At 38.4% G+C, this 18,477-nt stretch overlaps 1 protein-coding gene across 3 annotated transcripts in view; it reads right to left on the reverse strand.

Moving 5' to 3' along the window:
• The window catches only part of LOC149231267 (pentatricopeptide repeat-containing protein At4g21190-like), a 187,711-nt gene that overhangs the window by 114,399 nt on the left and 54,835 nt on the right, over positions 1-18,477 (reverse strand). For all 3 annotated transcript variants that reach the window (XM_089379142.1, XM_089379140.1, XM_089379141.1), the window contains exon 2: positions 6,136-6,234. In XM_089379142.1, coding sequence (XP_089235268.1) covers positions 6,136-6,234 — 99 coding nt within the window. The remainder of the gene's footprint in view (positions 1-6,135; positions 6,235-18,477) is intronic.

Genomic DNA, 18,477 nt, shown 5'->3' on the forward strand with positions numbered 1-18,477 from the left:
CAGTCACAGCATTTAAATGTACCCACGGCTTCAAAATAAAAAATGCAGTCACACCATTTATATACCCACGGCTTCAAATTGCAGTCACAGCATTTAAATTCACCCACGGCTTCAAAATAAAAAATGCAGTCACACCATTTATATACCCACGGCTTCAAATTGCAGTCACAGCATTTAAATTCAATAAATATATCTGCAGGTCTCAATATATGACTGCGCAGGTCTCAATAGCACACGGATCGACCCAGGTATCGGAATTTACAGTTATAGATGCCCTGAAGATGAGTTGTAGTCATTCAGCTTAGGGAAAACAGTGATTTTGCCATGTGGGCCTCGTCATTTCGAGCCAGAAAAGCTCCCCAAAACATCATTTGCTACAGAGGCCGAAACCCTGATCAGTTAATTCGCGGAAAACTCACACAATGAATCGGTTTCAGGATCGGAAAGGAAACAAAATCCAAGGAAGTGAAATGAGAAAGATAAAACTAAAACCTTGAAGCCAGCGTTCGTTGGTTCACTGTCCCAAATGCCGAGAGGCGTTTCGCTCCAATGAGAAGCCTTCTCGAAGCGACAGACAGAGCCCAAAAAGCCTATACCCCAGTGCTTTAATAAAAGGTATACCACAGCGTTTAATACCACAACGTTTTAGTCTCTTTAAAAAAACGCAGGAGTCTTCAGCTCTCCATTTAGAACAGTATTTTTTTTTTAAAAAAACGCAGTCCATATGAACAATAGTCCAAACCTTGAACAACACAGTCCAGAGCTCATACCTCCAAAAACGTTACCTCAATTCAACGTACTGGCAGCTGGATTCAACGTAGACAAGTTCAATTCAACGTACTGGCAGCAACGTTCTTAATGGCAGAGGGTGCAGACTCATGAGAGGTCAGTGTCAGAGAGCGCAGTCAGAGGCAGTGGATTCAGGCAAAGGGAATCACGTCAGAGGGGCAGCGGATTCAGAGGCAGAGCTGCTCTTAAGAGAGGAGTTACAACTAATTTAAGAAACCTGAGCTCTGATACCATGTCAGGCCAGGGTAACTCCAGCAATGAGCGCAAGAAAACAATTGAATGAGAAAACACTGATTGATTGATTTATTCATTAGCCAGCACTTTATTTATACACATATAAAACGGATCAGTTCATCTTCTAGATGACTGTCCGACTTCACCTCATCCGTTTCGGATTAGGTGTCAACACCTACCTAGTTGTTCTGTTAATTAACAAGTTATTTACCATGTAAATACTGAAAATAAATACAAGTGCATGCTCAACACATTACAGATCATCAACTGAAGGAAACAGAAACAAGCACAGGAAAACCTAATGCGGGAAAACCGGTGCAGGTATCTGAGGGTTTTATTGTTAAGCAGTTCTTTTCTGAGTACACTTTGTGCCAAACTGGCTAACTCGACAGAGATAAAAAAAAATCTGGCAGCAATACCTCTCTTTGGAAACAGGTATTCGGAAAGCCTGCTCCACGAAATCCCTCTCCAGCACAATCTGAAGCTTAGCGTCAGCCCTGCTGGCCTCTGCGTCAGCCTGAAACCCTCTACGTCAGCATACTAAGGCTCTGCACAACATCTCAAGCTCTCTGCGTCACTCCTGCAGCCTCTGCGTCAATGACGTAGGGCTTTCTAGCTCTACGCAATCTCTGTTGCCTCTGCATGGCTCCCTCTAGCTCTGCGTCTGTCTCTCTCTACTTCCACATTGGTCTCTCGGCGCTGTCCCTGCCTCTTTGCCTCGTACTCACTGCCCCTCGCTACAACTAATCATTGATTCTATCTCTTAGCAAACCCCGCTCTAGAGAATAGAATAACTGATCACTCTGGTGTTTTCTCCAAGTGACCCTCAAGCCTCCTCTTATACTATTCTCGTTAACAATTCAACGGTCGAGATTAAGTCCCTAATCGACAGCTAAGATTAGATCTGGCTTGATCCATGTCTTTTGGACCATTCTAACATAGTATTATATTAATTCACATTAATATTTTAATTTCCCTAAGTTTAGACTTAGGGACTCCATTAAAAATACTAATTATTTTAATATCTCCCTAACTGTTTAGAATTTGCCCAAACCCTTTCTGGGTATTGGAGATCTCATGTACCCTAACCTCTCCACCAAATTTCGTGGCTAGAGCACATTCGATGCTACCCCAAATCAACACTCCCTCTTAGCGAGGATTGTGCTCTAGCAATACTCCTTACTAAGTATCACCCTAATCATCTAGCATCGGTCCCTGTGCTGATGCTAGGCCTGTTGCCCATCATCCTCTGCACTGCTGCATCTTGTACTATTGCCCATAGCTCTCCCACTGCCATTGATGCATATGTACGACAACTCCCTCTGCATTCATGCTGCTGCCCATGGCCCTACCACTACCACTGTTGCGTCTACACTACATCTTCTCTCATCATGTTGCATCGTGCTGCCCATAGCACTACCACTGCTCACTGTTGCACTGCAACTCAGTTACTGAGAAGTAAGTAACTGATCTCCCAACTCTGACCTCTCTGTCAAGCTAGAGTACTCCTGATGCTGAAGCTCCCTCTGCTGCTGACAAGTGCTCCCTCTCTGACCTTTGCATTGCTGCAACAACTCCTTGCATCTCCCACCGTTGCACATCTCTCTATGCCATCCTGCACTAGTGCAACACTCCTATGCCTCTCGCACTGTTGCAGCCTGCTAGCCTTGCGCTATCCTGGGAATTCTGCACTGTAGCTCTCTTTGTCGCTTCATACGCATCCGTCTCTACCCACATCTACCAGTCCTGCTACTCCTCATTGGGGCGCCCGTAACAAGGTATAATCCAAGAGGTTGGGTACCTCGAGGATCCTGCCCCTCGTCGCCTGTAATCTGTTTGACTACAACTCGATGTCTCCCCACTTCCGCTCAAGTGGTGTGTGTGCACTCATGGCACACAGAACAGAAAGGATCCTAGCCTTCTAGATGACAAAGTTGGATGCCTCATCCAACCTGTCCTGATCCCTCAGCCCATTCATGGCCATCTCTCTGCTCTTCTTGTTGACTCCTCCGAGTCTCTCTACTTCCCGCCTGGAAGTTCTCTGTTCGACTCCTGCTGAGTCTACTTCCCGTCTGGAAGTTCTCTGTTCGACTCCTGCTGAGTCTCTCTACTTCCTGCCTGGAAGTTCTCGATTCGACTCCTACTGAGTCTCTCCACTTCCCACCTAGAAGTTCTCGGTTTGACTCCTGCTAAGTCTCTCTACTTCCTGCCTGGAAGTTCTCATTTCGACTCCCGCTGAGTCTCTCCACTTCCCGTCTGGAAGTTCTCGGTTTGACTCCTGCTGAGTCTCTCTACTTCTCGTCTAGAAGTTCTCTTCTGGACTCCCTCTAAGTCCCGATTTCTCACCTAGAAATCCTTCTGCCAAGAGATGGAATTGGAAGGGGAAGAAATACATAGAGAGAGAAAGGTGGAGAGAGAGAGGGAGTCACAAGGGAGAGATGGAGAGACGGTGAGAGAGAGGAGAGAGCAAGAGGGAACATAGACAGATAGAGGGAGACAAGGGGAAGAGAGAGACAGGGGGAGAGGAAGAGGGAGGGAGAGAGAGATAGATATATATGGAGAGAGAGAATGTGTGTATGTTTTAGGGGTGAGAATGAGAGACAAGGGGAGATAGAGATATAGATGGAGGGGGGAGAGAGGGCAAAAAAGAGAGGCAAAGAGAGGGAGGGAGGAAGAGAAATAGATATGGAGAGAGAGGGGAGGGGGAGAGGAGAGGGAGATAGATATTGAAAGAGAGTGTGTATGTTTGGGGGATGAGATAGAGAGACAATGGTAGATAGTGATATAAATGGAGGGGGCAGAGAGACAGAGAGAGAGGGGGAAGAGATAGAGAAGGAGAGGAAGAGGGAGAGAGAGATAGATAGATATGGATATAGAGAGTGTATGTTTGTGGGCTGATATAGAGAGATAAAGGAGAGACAGATGAAGATAGAGATATAGATGGAGGGGGCAAGAGGGAAGAAGAGAGAGATAAAGAGAGGGAGGGAGGAAGAGAGAGAGAGACATGTGTTTAGGGCGCTGAGACAAAGAGATAAATAAGGAGAGATGGAAGGAGGTATAGATTTAGATGGCAAGGGGAGAGAGGGAAGAAGAGAAAGATAGAGAAAGGGAGGGAGAGGTGGAGAGAGAGATACAGGGGAGAGAGGGAGGGGGAGAGAGAGAGGGAGAGAGGGAGGGAAACAGACACAAAATGGAAGGTGGAGAGACAAGGAAGAAGAAAGAGTCATAGGGAGACAAATACAGAATAGAGGTTAGATCTAGAAAGTCATGAATATTTTGGTTTTTCACTATAAATAGATGTATTGATTTCAATCTAGTTGTTGATTTCTAATCTCTCTGATTGTTTGCACTAGATACATTGATTTCAGTGTACATGTCAATTTCTAATCCTATTTAATACCTTACACTAGATGCATTATTTCAGTATAGATGTTGAATTCTACTCCTATTTGATTTCTTGCACTAGATGCATTCGTTTCAGTGTAGATATTGATTTCTAATACTATTTGATCGATTGCACTAGATGTATTGATTTCAGTGTAGATGTCGATTTCTAATCCTATTTAATACCTCACACTAGATGCATTGATTTCAGTGTAGATGTTGATTTCTACTCCTATTTGATTGTTTGCACTGGATGCATTGGTTTCAGTATAGATATTGATTTCTAATACTATTTGATTGTTTGTACTAGATGCATTGATTTCAGTGTAGATGTTGAATTCTAATACTATTTGATTGTTTGCACTACATGCATTGATTTCAGTGTACATGTTGATTTCTGATTTGATGCAACTAGATGTATGATGTACATTAATTTCGAAGTAAATAGATTAATAGTGTGCATTGATTTCAGTGTAAGCACATCTCTACCCCCTCCATCTATATCTCTATCTCCCATTGTCGCTCCTTTTTAATCTCTCTATCTCCCATTCTCTCCTTCTTTATCTCTCTATCTCACCCCCCAAACATACACACTCTCTCTCCATATCTATCTTTCTATCTATCTATCTATTTATTGTTACATTGTCACTTTGTACTCAAAATTTTTATTTCATCATTCTACTTACTAACAGACACTCTCATCTCAACAAATTGAGGTAACTAGGAAAATTAAAATTAAATTGACCAAATCAATCATATTTAGCATATTTAAAATGATCAAAATAATTAGATGTTCAACAAATTTTGTTTCACTGCGCATCACCGAAACCAGCATAGATCCATCTTAACCCCGGATATATCAAGTGCCGAGAGGGATCAAATCTCTTGAGGTGCAAACCTTTCCTCAAGGTTTGCACCTCGAGAGATTTGATCCCTCTCGGCGCTTGATAGATGCGGGGTTAAGATGGATGTAGGCTGGTTAATATAAACATTAAAAATCATTAACACGAATTTTATAGTTCGTCATTTTACTTATTAATATTATGTTTTGTTTCTATAAATAATCATTAATATAAAATCTAAAAATCATTAACACGAATTTTATAGTTGTGCATTTTGTTTATTAATATCATGTTTTGTTTCTATTTTTATTTTAGATCTCTTTTTTTTTACATGAATTGCCTTTTTGCATTAGTTTTTGTTTTATTGGGTACTTTGTTTTCAGGTCTTAGTATATTTTTGACCAACGTCTTGAATCTCTTTGCTTCGTCTCTTCTCTTCAGTATTAATATAGCTATGTTGTCCTCTCATCTAATTGACTTGTGGTCATGATGATAGATCTCAAACTGGACTCGAAATGTTGATGTAACAATGAACACTGGCTTTTCCAGGAAACAGAATTGCAAATCACCACACTGTTCACTATTTCGAGATTAAGATGCAACTATGTGTTTTTTAATGAGATCAGTTTACTTCAAGCTTTTTGTCATGTTTAGCAGGAAAAGGTATGTATGCAAATGTTAGCTAAAGGTTACCATCTGATCAATTATGATAAATAATTAGACAACTCAGCATATTCTGACTTTATTTATGCCCAAATAGCATTGAGGAAGAAGATATGATCCAATTTTGTGTATACCCTCCTGTCTTTAAATTCAGTTTTGTAAATAATTCTCTGTTAACATAAGATATATTTTCCAAAATAATGTTCAGCAAAAGAAAACTTACACAATTGACAAGCCTTTCTCCTTTTGACACTATCCCTCTTTTTGTTCGAATATTCTTTACCCTATATTTCTTTGGTTGTTGGCCTCCTGTAAAACTCACCTAACATTGACAGATATTGAACATTAAACAAATCAACGAATAGATACATAAAAGAAACATCATGTGCTACATATTATTGAAGTCTAAATTAGACTATCAGACATGCAACATATGTGCAAAAGAACAAAACGAGGATATCAATATCTATGTTCTTATAAAGCATGATTTGAAAAAGGAAAACAATGACTTTGCTTAAACAAAATGATCTCAGTTTCCATATTTTTAAGATGGCACGATTTGTCATTAAAACTATGATTTTGTCCATCCTGATGGCACGATTTGTCACTAAATCTATGATTTTGTCCATCCTAATGGTTTTCACACTACAACGGCCATATTATTAATAACCAAAAACATATTTTATTGACAATATGTATCTTTCTAGTTTCTCAAAGGCCTATAATTTCACATGTTCTTTTGTTTTTCAAGCAACCTAATAGGGAACAAATATGACATGCAATGCTTCCCTAATGGAGGGTGTCATGTAGCCCCATACCGGGTACACATGAAAACCGCATTTCTCGGCAAAATTCAACTTCTGATATGATTCTTTATTATGCAAGAATTCAAGGAAACATGCATGGCATACACAAAGCTTATGCAAATGACCAAGAAACATTAAATGTATGCAATGCAATAACTCATAAGCATACGCAGCATATAAGAGATAGTTAACCCATTAAAGACACAGTGGAATATAAATACACAGGACACAGCAAGCACTTACCTTTTAATGGTAGATCCACTAACTGCCTGCAAACATCGAACATTCCACCCAACCGTAGGCTCTATTGCATTTTCGCTCTCTACAATAGGCCACCCTCAAGCTGAGGCTATGATAACACAAGGATGGGTGCCTAGGCCAACTCTATCACTCACAGACAATTAGCTCACAGAAATTCTCTATTCACACAATTTGTCCAGTCGTGATAGCTGCCATCGATAGTTTAAAGTTTAAACAGTCCCAAGGCAATCTCAACTTCCAACTCTCTTTTCCCTTCAGCCTACACAACCCAAGGAAAGGAATCCCTTTCTCTGTAATGCAATCCCTCAAGCCATTCCATTTCCTCCAGGACTCCAGTGCTACTGGCCAGGAAATCTCAATGCTAAAAGCTCCAGAGGCTCTTAGCCCATGGACAAGCTCAACAGCAATACCAATGCGTTCAAGCATTCAAATATTTTTCAGCTAGAACATAACAAGTATTGACTCCCAGCCACAACAATGGCTCCTTTTCAGAAGATTCTTCTTCCCTCCAAGAAGCAAGAACATAACAATGAGTGAAGAATGAATGAAGCAGTGTTACTTGGGAGCGGGAGCGAAAGCGGGGCGCGGGAGCAAAAACGGGTGCAGGAGCAACCATTTCAAAAGCTCCCAGTTTGGGAGCGAATCCTGGAGCGATTTTTATATAATATATATTTTTTATATTTTTCATATTTTGATACATATATGTCAACATAAAACATGTAGAATGATGAATTAGATATAAAAAAAACATAAAAAAAAAAACATAGATTGATCATTGAACCATATAACATCAATCATCTAGAAGTTATAATCTTCATCAACCACGTCCACAAGTTAGTAACATACAACATACTGAGTCTCGTGAATCATGATTCATCAATCTTAAAGTTTCAACTTCAAGCTTTCAAAATTGAAAATTCAATATATAACATTTATCATCATTGATCACCAAAGTTGTACTTGTAAGCTAAGTTTAACCATTACAAGAAATAATATCTAACATGAAATGAAATGTTATAAAAGGAATTATGAAATGAAATGAAACAACTTTCAGGAAGCATCATATTCATAATTCAAAATCACTACCAGTGAGTTATAATTGCCAACTTCAAACTTCAAACTTAAATTGTCACAGTCATATACTGTTTACAAAAAATATCATTATGATATGAAAGAGTCAAGACTCAACAGTTATGAAAACTAATAGAAACTAGAAAAGACAAGTAAACTGTAAATCTATTATCTACTACTTCATGTGGTCCTTGCCATGAGAAGTGTCTAATGTATGAACAGGTCGTGGTGGTCTTCTAGGAGTCTCCTCCCACACATACCGACGACCAGAACCATAAGGCACATGCCCTCCACGTGAGGGTGTAGATGGAGGCGGCGACAGCAAAGGAACAAGACTTGGAACTCGAGCACTGCTACTAGATGGTGGAGGTGGCATGGTTATTGCTTCATCTTCCTCTCTCATAAGTTCTGCTTCCAGTTCTTCAAGATGTATAGTGCCATCCTCCAAATTATCATCCTCTGGGCAGTTGTCCCAAATTTTATATGTTGGATCCTCATAAGCCCGATCACAGTAATGACTCAACAACCTCAAGTTGTAGTGCACATAAACCAAGCTTTCTGCCCAGTTTTCATTGAGTTTGTTTCTTTTCACATTATGTATGAAGCTGTAGGTGCTCCAACACCTCTCTGCAGAAGAAGTATTTACAACCTGTGAGAGAACCTTTTTTGCCAATTTTGGCAAAAGTCCTTGGCCACCATATGATTCCCACCATGTGAGAGGATCAAATTTGTCTCTATCTTCCACTGCATGAAAGGTACTAAACAAACCAATGCAACTGAAGTATCTGCCTAATTCAAGATGCACACTAGCACATTCCTCCCTGTCAAGTATCAACTTTTCTAATGCTTGCAAATATCCTGTAGATACCTCTTCATCTATATGGGGTTTGACGGCCCAACCAAGATGCAGAGTAGTATTTTGGCATAAGGATATATGCCAAGCAATGTAGTGGAACATTAAGTTTATCCCACCGTATACACACACAATCGTGAATCAGTGTATACAAGTTGGGATCATTGTTATGAACAATATCTTTTATTTGCCCCAACATGGTATCCATCTGCTCATACACCTCGCCAATCACTAGTTTATCTGTATCTGCAAACTGAATCATGTGATAAACGAGCTTGGTGAAATCCAATACTTGCCTCACACATGCCCAAAACATACCATCAAGAGCGGCCTCCTCCACCTGTTCAAAACCTTGCCTGTCAGCTGCATTTGTAGCCCTTTCCTTTAATACCTGCCAGTGTGGACTTGATACCATGCTAGCCAATGACTCTCTTACCTTCAAAAGGCGTCTAAAGGTGAGGTAATAGCTACCAAATCTAGTCCTCACAATCTTCAACAACTCCAATTTTGAGTGACTTCGAAAAAGGCCATGGGTATTACTATGATTTGTAAAAAAATTTATCATTTATTTGCCTCTCTTATACAAATCACCAATCCATTTGTATTGTTCGTTTTTGTTCTTAACAATATCATGCATCAAAAGGTTCATTGTGTGAACCAAACACCCAGACCAAAATACGTTGGGGTATTTATCCTCAATAATTGCTCCCGCTGCCTTACAATTAGGAGCATTATCAGTGATGACTTGGATGACATTGTATGGCCCAATACGCTCAATTGTTTCAAGTAATGGTTCTGCAATGTTGATGTCAGTCTTGAACTTCTTTGAGTAATCATATGTTGAAAGAAAGATGGCACCACTAACAGACACAGCAAGAACATTTATCAATGGCTTGCCTTTTACATTTGTCCATCCATCAGATACAATGGACACCCCATGGTCAGTCCAAGAACTTGTCATTCTATTCAAAGAATGTGATATTTTTTCTTTTTCATGATCAAGTCCAATGGTTCTTGCCTTGTCATACCCAGGGCTCTTGTATCCTTTAGGGGCATCATTTATGGAAAAAACCATTTCGTGCCAATAAGGTGAGCGAAGAACATTGAATGGTATCCCACATGCATAGAGAAACCTGTAAACTTTTGAATCCACATCATTCCTACACCATTCATCAAGGAAATTTGATATGCTTCTACGCCTAAACCTGGTGACCCTGTGCCTCCATATCCACTGCCTTGGGAGGATGTTGAAGGAGTTCTTTGTGCATGTGATTGTGAGCTTGGTTCAAAGAAACCCTTTGATTTTTTAGATTTGTATTGGGCTTCCTCCTCTTCCCTTATGTATTTGGCTCTATCTGTTGCTGACACACCTGAACAAGTTTTGATTCCTATTTGTTTATCTCCATCCCATGGCCTTTTCCCGCAGAGGTGCTTTCTGGCATGGGTGTATGAACCTATGTAATTATTGTTGCAATGGGGGCAATGAAATTTAGTGGTTCCACCCCCTTTCCCTGCTTCAGGCCTATTAACATATTTCCACAATGGAGTTTGGTCTTGTTTAGTTTTTTGAGCTGACTCATGTTCACTCTCCTCCAGCTTCTCCTCACCGGGGTTTTCATCAAATCTACTATGACTCCCTTCTTCATCCCCTTCTTCATTTTCAACCCTCCTTTTTCTACTCTCCAACACCATAATAACCAAAAAAGGAACCAAGAAGAAGAAAATGCCAAGAAATATAACCATGATGTTTGAATCTGCAAAAAAATGGAATGGGAATGGGAATGGGAGAAAAAAAATTATTTATTTATAATTTTATTTAGTAATGATTCATGAACATTAAAAAAAAATTGCTAAAACCTACCTCTTTGGCCTCCAATCTCCCCTCCTTACTTCCTCTTGCTCGTTGCTCCTTGGCACTTGCTCTCTCCTTGCACCTTGCTCCTTGCTCTCACTCTCGCTCTCTCTTGCCCCGCACTCTCTCTTGCTCATCGCCCTCTCTTACTCTCCTCTTGCTCTCACTCTCACTCTTCTAAAATAATAAAATTGATTGGAGGAAGGGTTTATTTATATTCCCTCCCTCCCTCCCTTTCCTCCCTTCCCTCCCTTTTTTCCCCCAAAACCAGCGACACTTTATTTTTTCCGCGCGCGAATTTTGTTTGTCGCTCATCGGCCGGGAGCGTTTTTTATAGCCCAGGAGCGGTCGGGAGCAATCGCTCCCCGATCGCTCCCGGAGCGACGGGAGCGATCACTCCCTACTTTGCTCTAGCAATAGGCAAGGAGCGGAAATTTTTTTCTGGGAGCGCGCACTCAACCGCTCCCGAGTCGCTCCCGCCCGGAGCGCAGATTGGGAGCAGGATCGGGGGGGCTCCCCCACAACACTGGAATGAAGTGAACCACCAAAAAGGTAAGGTTAAATATGCATGTTCCCGTAATGCCACATGGCTTCCCCAAGAAGCTCACATACCCCGCTTTTTCTCAAATAATTCAAATATAGGTAATAATAAAAATATAATAAAAAGGTCAAGACTCTCTAGCTACCCTCCTCTCGTTGGATAATAGCCCCCTCTGGTCTTGTCCTTGCCTATCTACAGTTGGTGATGATTTTATTATTAATATTCAAACCATTGTATTGCTAGGCTCTCCAGCCCTTCATCATGTACAAACATACATCATTAATCCACAGTCATAACCAAGGTATTACAGAGGGCACCATCTAGCAAATATTCATCGACAGCCTAGAGGTCTTCTTTCTAGAATCTAGCAACAAACATAACAGAATAAATGATTCTACTTGTCTAAAGAAATGAACTCCTAAGTTGGAACTAGCAGAGGTAGGTACATGCCCTATTTGCAAATCAAAGGCTTGGCAATATTGAAAGTGATGTAGACTTTTTTTGTTCCCTCGCATCATGAGTGAAGAAATGAACTCCTAAGTTGGAACTAACAGAGGTAGGTACATGCCCTATTTGCAAATCAAAGGCTTGGCAATATTGAAGGTGATGTAGGACTTAGGACTTTTTCTGTTCCCTAGCATCATGCATCTTCCCAAGCTTGTCGATACTAGAAATACCTTTGCAAAGCTGCCATCATTTTTTCCCAAACCAAAATGTCTTAGAGATTTTTGAAAAAAGGGATTCCCAGATCTTGTTTTGGCATAGCTAACCTTTGGCCACCAGGAGGCTTCCCTAAGTAGCTCAAGGTATCAAATACAGTTCCTAACTTCCAAGGGCTAAGTATGACCTTAAATCAACAAATCAAGCTGTTTTTCTGCACTAAATAAGTCTGAAATCTACGAGTATAGTGTTAGGACAGCAAGCCAAAAATATTAAATCATGATTATAAATGAAAACATCAATGAGGAAAGTTACAAATGGGTGATAATCTCCTTCTGTTTCACCAATAAAAAGTATAAATCAGCTAGGTAAAGTACTCCAAAAGTAAAGAAAACACAATAAAACAATGACAGTTTAAATGCCTATGATAGTGCAAACTCAAAATATGAAATTTTGCTAGAGTTTCTGTCTGTTTCTGCAACAGAAGTCCAGATTGGCAAGGTAAACCTGCTGAAATCATATGAAAACACCACGAAAATGCAAATTTTAACTTTGCAGAACGCAATAAGTGAATGCAAATCAAAATTTATTATAGTTTCTTCTCATCTCTGCAATAAAGGTTGAAGAACGGCAAGCTAACTTAGCATAAAAAGAAAAAATCCATTGGGAAACAACAACTTACAGTTGTGTCAAGTATTTCCCTCACCAATCAGTGATTTAACTTGTTATTGTACAAGATTTTGCAATGGTTTTGCCTAACTTTTATGCTCAAAATCAACAAGAATTTAAAGTAACTAGAACCTTGTCCTTGTAATGGAATTAATGGATAAGTGAAAGAAAACTAATAGGGCAAACGAAAATTATTTCAATCCTACAAGTTCATTATCTTTTGAAATCAAAATAATAACAAGAGCTATGCAAAGTAACAGAAATTCTTACACCTATGTACTTATGATACAGTTGCCAAAAGAGTGATTTGTTTAGGTCTTCATTACTAAGAATTGCGAAAACTATAGAAGTTTTGAGCAAGTGGGAACACATCAACACCCTCAAGAATTTTGGGGAGCCAAGAATCGAACAACTTCTTCACACCAAACAAGGTAGAACTACGGTACTGGATTTGAGAAATCCAACCAAAGCATGAACACAGGAGCCTGCTCTTAATAACTAGATCTCAAGGGAGTACGGTGACAGCAAGGAAACAAAAGGAATTAAGACAGAGATGCTTTGTTTCCCTTGCTTGCCCTCTTTCTTATTGAGGAGAAGATCTAGGAAAGGAAAGATAAGAAATAGAATTAAAAGGCCAAATATTGACCATGAACAAGAATAAGAGAGAATCTCTGCCAAATAGCCCAGATAGGTAGGATAAGGTAAGATAATTTTACTAATGTCCAACAGATAACCACAAAAGTAGGTCAATTGTGTCATTACAAAGCAGGAGCACCAAAATGTCTTCTTTAAAGAGTAACATACAGAAAATAAAGTAAAGAGCACTCCTCCAGCTTTGAAAATAAATAACACATATTCCAAGAATACTCCAACAAGAGCACCCTCCATCTAAATCTGTGGAAATTTCAAAAATCTGCACTTTAAAACAAATTCAGAAATTTCACCTCATTTACTTGAAGTTCCCTGGATTTATTTCATAGCACTTTCAGCTTTATGGTTGAATCTAAAAATATTTATTACAACAGCAAAGATTTCTGTTCTATCCAACTTTTTCAATAGGATAACTAAAGGAAAAAGACATTGATAATGTGTAATGTCCCCATTTTCAGTTTCCTCTATAGTACAGCCAAGATGGATTTACAGGGTATGTGATGGTGAGGCCACAAAAGCAGGATTACATCATCAGGGATCCCAGAGGGGTTTTGGGGGATTATTATGGGATCTGACAATATTCGCTTGGCATATTCATCATCAAGAGCAGTTCTGCACAGCTTGTTTTTGGTTTTGTTGTTCTCTAATAATTCCAGTAAAACAGGGTTATTATTGAGCATAGCTCAATTAATTACACTTAAGGTGGCATTCCAAGAGGAATATTTGACGGAACACTTTAGTGTAATAACTCGTTGAATCTGGAACAAGAAGATCTGCAGGATGGGATGGTAAGAAGCGATTTTTAATGGCCTGAGGAGGGATGGTGGCTGATTTACCGTTTTCCCGGATTAAAAAGGTGTTTTAATTAAATAAAAAGAGGAAAAAGTTCTATAATAAAATAAAGGCTTCTAGAGATCCATCAAAGGTCCATCAAACCTATAAAAAGAGCAGGAGGAGATCATTCGAGGACATCTTGGACTTGAGTATTTGTCTTTAGTGAGGTTTGGAGAACCTAGTTCTCTACATCTATAGCCTTAGGACGAAAACCCTCGGGTGATGTAGTGAGAGTGGGCGAGAGCCCATCTTTTTCCATGGTGAATTTATCCAAAATGCACATGTGCATTTATCAATTTAGCTTTATTCTAGAAGTCGATGTAGTATTGTTGCAGATTTCTTGGGAGGCCATTTCCATGTTATTGTACTAGCATGTAATATCTACTGCATATTAATAAAATAAGGTTGAGTTCTTCTGCATGTATACCTTGTTTATTCTTCAGTTGCAGATTATATTCTCCATTTTTTTATCGTTAATTTTATGGTTCCATCTGCATAAATTGTTTGTCAAATTGGCAGTGTAAATTTTTAAAGCGATATCCAGCGAATTTATAATTTGGTATATTAAAGTGGTATCACAGTTGTTGTGCATCCTGCCAGCCAGAGAGTATTTTTATTGCAGATCAATTTGAGCTAAGTTCGTGAGTGATTGAGGCTATATTATTTTGCCATAATTCTTTGCCAAAAGCCGAGAAGAGCATTTGAGGGTTTCGACTTGTGCTTATTGCAGACAAACCTTTATTGCAGGAATTATCTAAATATTGAAATTTTATGCCTGTGATTCATCAATTCGAAGGAGATCAAGCTGAATGAATTTATGGCAGAGAGGGTTGTGATCATTTCGCCCATCAAAAATGTTTTTTCAGAGGTTGAATCCAAGCTAAATTAGTTGGAAGGCGAAATCCATCTGCTAAAGAAGGAGCCGACTACTCTCTGCGACTAAGTGCAGAACAAAGGAGGAATTTGTCCACGTAAGATTATAGTGCGGGAGCTATCTATGTGTCGGTTGATCACTAGAGTTGCATTTGAAGATTTGTTAAGACTCCATGATCAAAGTACACTTAGATCATTCCAGCACCATCAGATTAGTCAGAGTTCCAGACTTCATCAGGGCATTTAAGCCCCTTTCTTCTTCTGCTCTTCATTTTGTCTTTCAGATTACGCAACCGTATGGGGACATTGTAAAAATGATGCTAGTATGATGAATAAATCCATGTAATAGGCCTAGGTACCGTATGACTTTACTACCAAGTGAGTCCACTCTAAGGAGTTTTTTTTACTTAGCTAATTATTTGTGTTTTTAACACTGAATGATTAATTGAGTTTTTTCTCCCAGATATACCCCCAAAGCTGGAGTGTGACTTGATGGTACAGTCTTAGGAGAGTCCTAATATCTAGAGTCAATGTATATGATCATACTAGATCATCTCTGAAAATTTCAGAGAATTTGGTTAGATCTGGATGTCAATTTTTAATTATTAAAAATTTCCCACAGGCTGGTATTTTTTATAAAAAAATTATGTAAGTTGTAATAAGTGTTGTCTAGAGAAGTTGTAGGGGGTATGAGTACTCAAAATTAGACCTCTACACCTCAAATTTCTACTAAGACACACTTTGAGGGTCAAAAAATGATTATTTACCCCTCAAAACCCATTTTTCTATGTTTGGGAAAAAACTGACAAATAAATTAGCCAAAAATTAATAATTGGGAGAAAATAAAAATTCTCTCCAAGTTGAAGATGCTCAAAAATGAAGTGGAAATTCACAAGAGTTAAAGTCAAGTCAAAAACAAAGTGATTTGGACTCTACTTATCCCATTAATCAAGGAAGTTAACCACAAGAAAAATTCGAGGTCCCTAGCCACAACAACTTTCCCAGCAAATTCGCACTTTTTGAGGAGGTGGTTCGAATTAATTTATTTGGCTGGATTAATTGATGGGATCTGACTGGGACTTGATCAAGATTGACTCAAAGAATGTTTCTAAAGTGGTCCCCTACCACTTCACCCAAATATCATTTGTTGCAAATGTCTATCTTCTTGAGGATTATGCAAAGCCTCTAGAAGGGGTTCGAATTGTTTGAAGGCATCAAGATGAATTGCATTGGGATCACCACCTGAGCCACTTGGATGAGTTATCTCTTGTTGGGATACCCTCCCATTTTCCTATTTAAGACAGCCTTTGGCTCCTCATTTGTAATCATGCTTAGACGAGCTACTAGGCTAGCGAAGCTCTGGCAAATTTTGTACTCTATTCTTTCATGATCTAATAAAGCAAAAGACTTTGGGGATTATCTTATGTGGTGTTATTCTTTTGCTTTTGAGGTATAATTGTTTCAATTTATGCTTAATGCTCTACATGTGTTGAATCGATTTGTTATTTGAGGACTAGGTTTCCAAAGATTTACCCACAGTATTCATTTTAACTCGACGTTTTGAGTCCAGACCAGGACCTGTCATCAGGAGAAATCTTGATGAGAGGAAGGATAAGTAAAGAGGTGTAAATAAATAGATGAAAAAAGGAGGAAGGAAAAGGCCGACAAGAAAACCTAAAAGTCAATAAATCAGAATTAATCAATATATTAGAGGAAATCAATTAATAATATTATTAGAAGATTAATAATGTTTATTAATATCGGTAAAAAAATTTAATAATATAATTAATCAATACCAATATTAATTGATTAATACTATTAAAAATAGTAGATTAATAATTAATATTAGAAGATTAATGTAGTTAATATAAAATTCATTAATAATTATTGTTCATTCATATCAATTAACTAGAATAACATAATATATTAGAGCTAATTAATTAATACCATTAATTAATTAACTGATTAATATTGCTAATTAATTAATTAATACCATTAATTAATTAACTGATTAATATTGCTAATTAATTAATTAATACCATTAATTAATTAATATTGCTAATTAATTAATAATTAATTGATATTGATAATTAATTAATTAACTCATACCGTTAATTAATTAAATAATTAATTAGTATTGTTTATTAATTAATCAATTAAGTAATTAATTGTTTACTTAATTAATCAATTAAGTAATTAATTGTTTACTTAATTAATCAATTAATATAGTTAATTAATTAATTAATTAATATTTAGTATTAGTAAATTAATGATAACTTGATTAATATAATGTTAGTAAGGGGAGGGAACAAACCTTAAATTCAAGAGAGCACAGAGAGCCAACTTCTACTTACTGTTGATCAGTGGTTGTAATTGATGTCGACCCAAGCAGGCACCAGGGGCTACCCTGATCTTGCAAGGGAATTTTGACTTGACAACTTACTCTATTTTGAGTCAAGTATCTTCTAGATGGATTCTAATCGTCGAGATGTTTCCATTGATATATGGCACGCCAAGTAATTCTTCACGGTTTGAGAGATATTCATGTTTGAAGTTAGTAACCCCAGTTATTGGGCTAAAACCCTATGGGGTTGTGGCATGGCACTCATAATTGGTTGTGGTCATTGAATAGTCAATAATTAATAAATATTTTTTTGCCCGTAAAATCCCTCCAACGTTCACTTGTTGAGGACCCTCTCAACTCAAGACATTCATATAAATAATGACCCTCATATCCTCCTCTAGTAGGGATTTCGTCGCTTCAAACAGGTCATCGTGGCATTTTCACTATAACTTTTTTTTCTACGAAGCTTCAGAAGCTAAAATTAAAACCCATTTGAGCCGAAATCTCGATGAACCTCGTGACTGAATTTCAGATCTTGGTTTCCTATATTTTCGGAGATATGATCTTAGGAAGTTAGGATTTTTGCAAGCTCCCGAATTCATGTCAAACATTTGACGTTGGGAAAATCGTCATAACTTTCTACCTGGGCATTGGATTCAAATTTTGTAAATAGTCACAGTAAGAGGACGGACTGTAGTTTGTTGAGTAGCATTTTCTAGGCCAAAGCTCGCAACAATGACACGTAGCACTTCATACAAGTTCGCTCTACTAAACTAGTCTATAATCAGGTCATCATGGGAGATTGGGCATAACTTTTTATTGAAGAATCCAATCTTGATCAGACCTGTGGAGTTGGAAAGAGGACTCAAAAGGCTACCACAGGACGAAATTTCAGACCCTGGAGATCCGAAATTACATAGATACAACAAATTCAATATCGAGCTCCTAGAAGGCAAGAAAAAGCATGCATTCAAGGATCACTGTAGTAAGGACCACACATCAATAGTCAAGGGTAAGTCTCCTACAACAAGGTATGTATGACTAGTGTTTACATTTGAAATACGAGTATCATCTCTAACATATGTTTTTGCATGACAACGTAAGTACATACAGGGTCTCGGTTATATCTCTATGTCTCTATATGTCACAA

Source organism: Pinus tabuliformis, chromosome J (assembly GCF_031772625.1).
Source record: "Pinus tabuliformis cultivar Carrire ecotype Pingquan chromosome J, CPIR1, whole genome shotgun sequence".
In the NCBI taxonomy this organism is placed as follows: Eukaryota; Viridiplantae; Streptophyta; class Pinopsida; order Pinales; family Pinaceae; genus Pinus; species Pinus tabuliformis.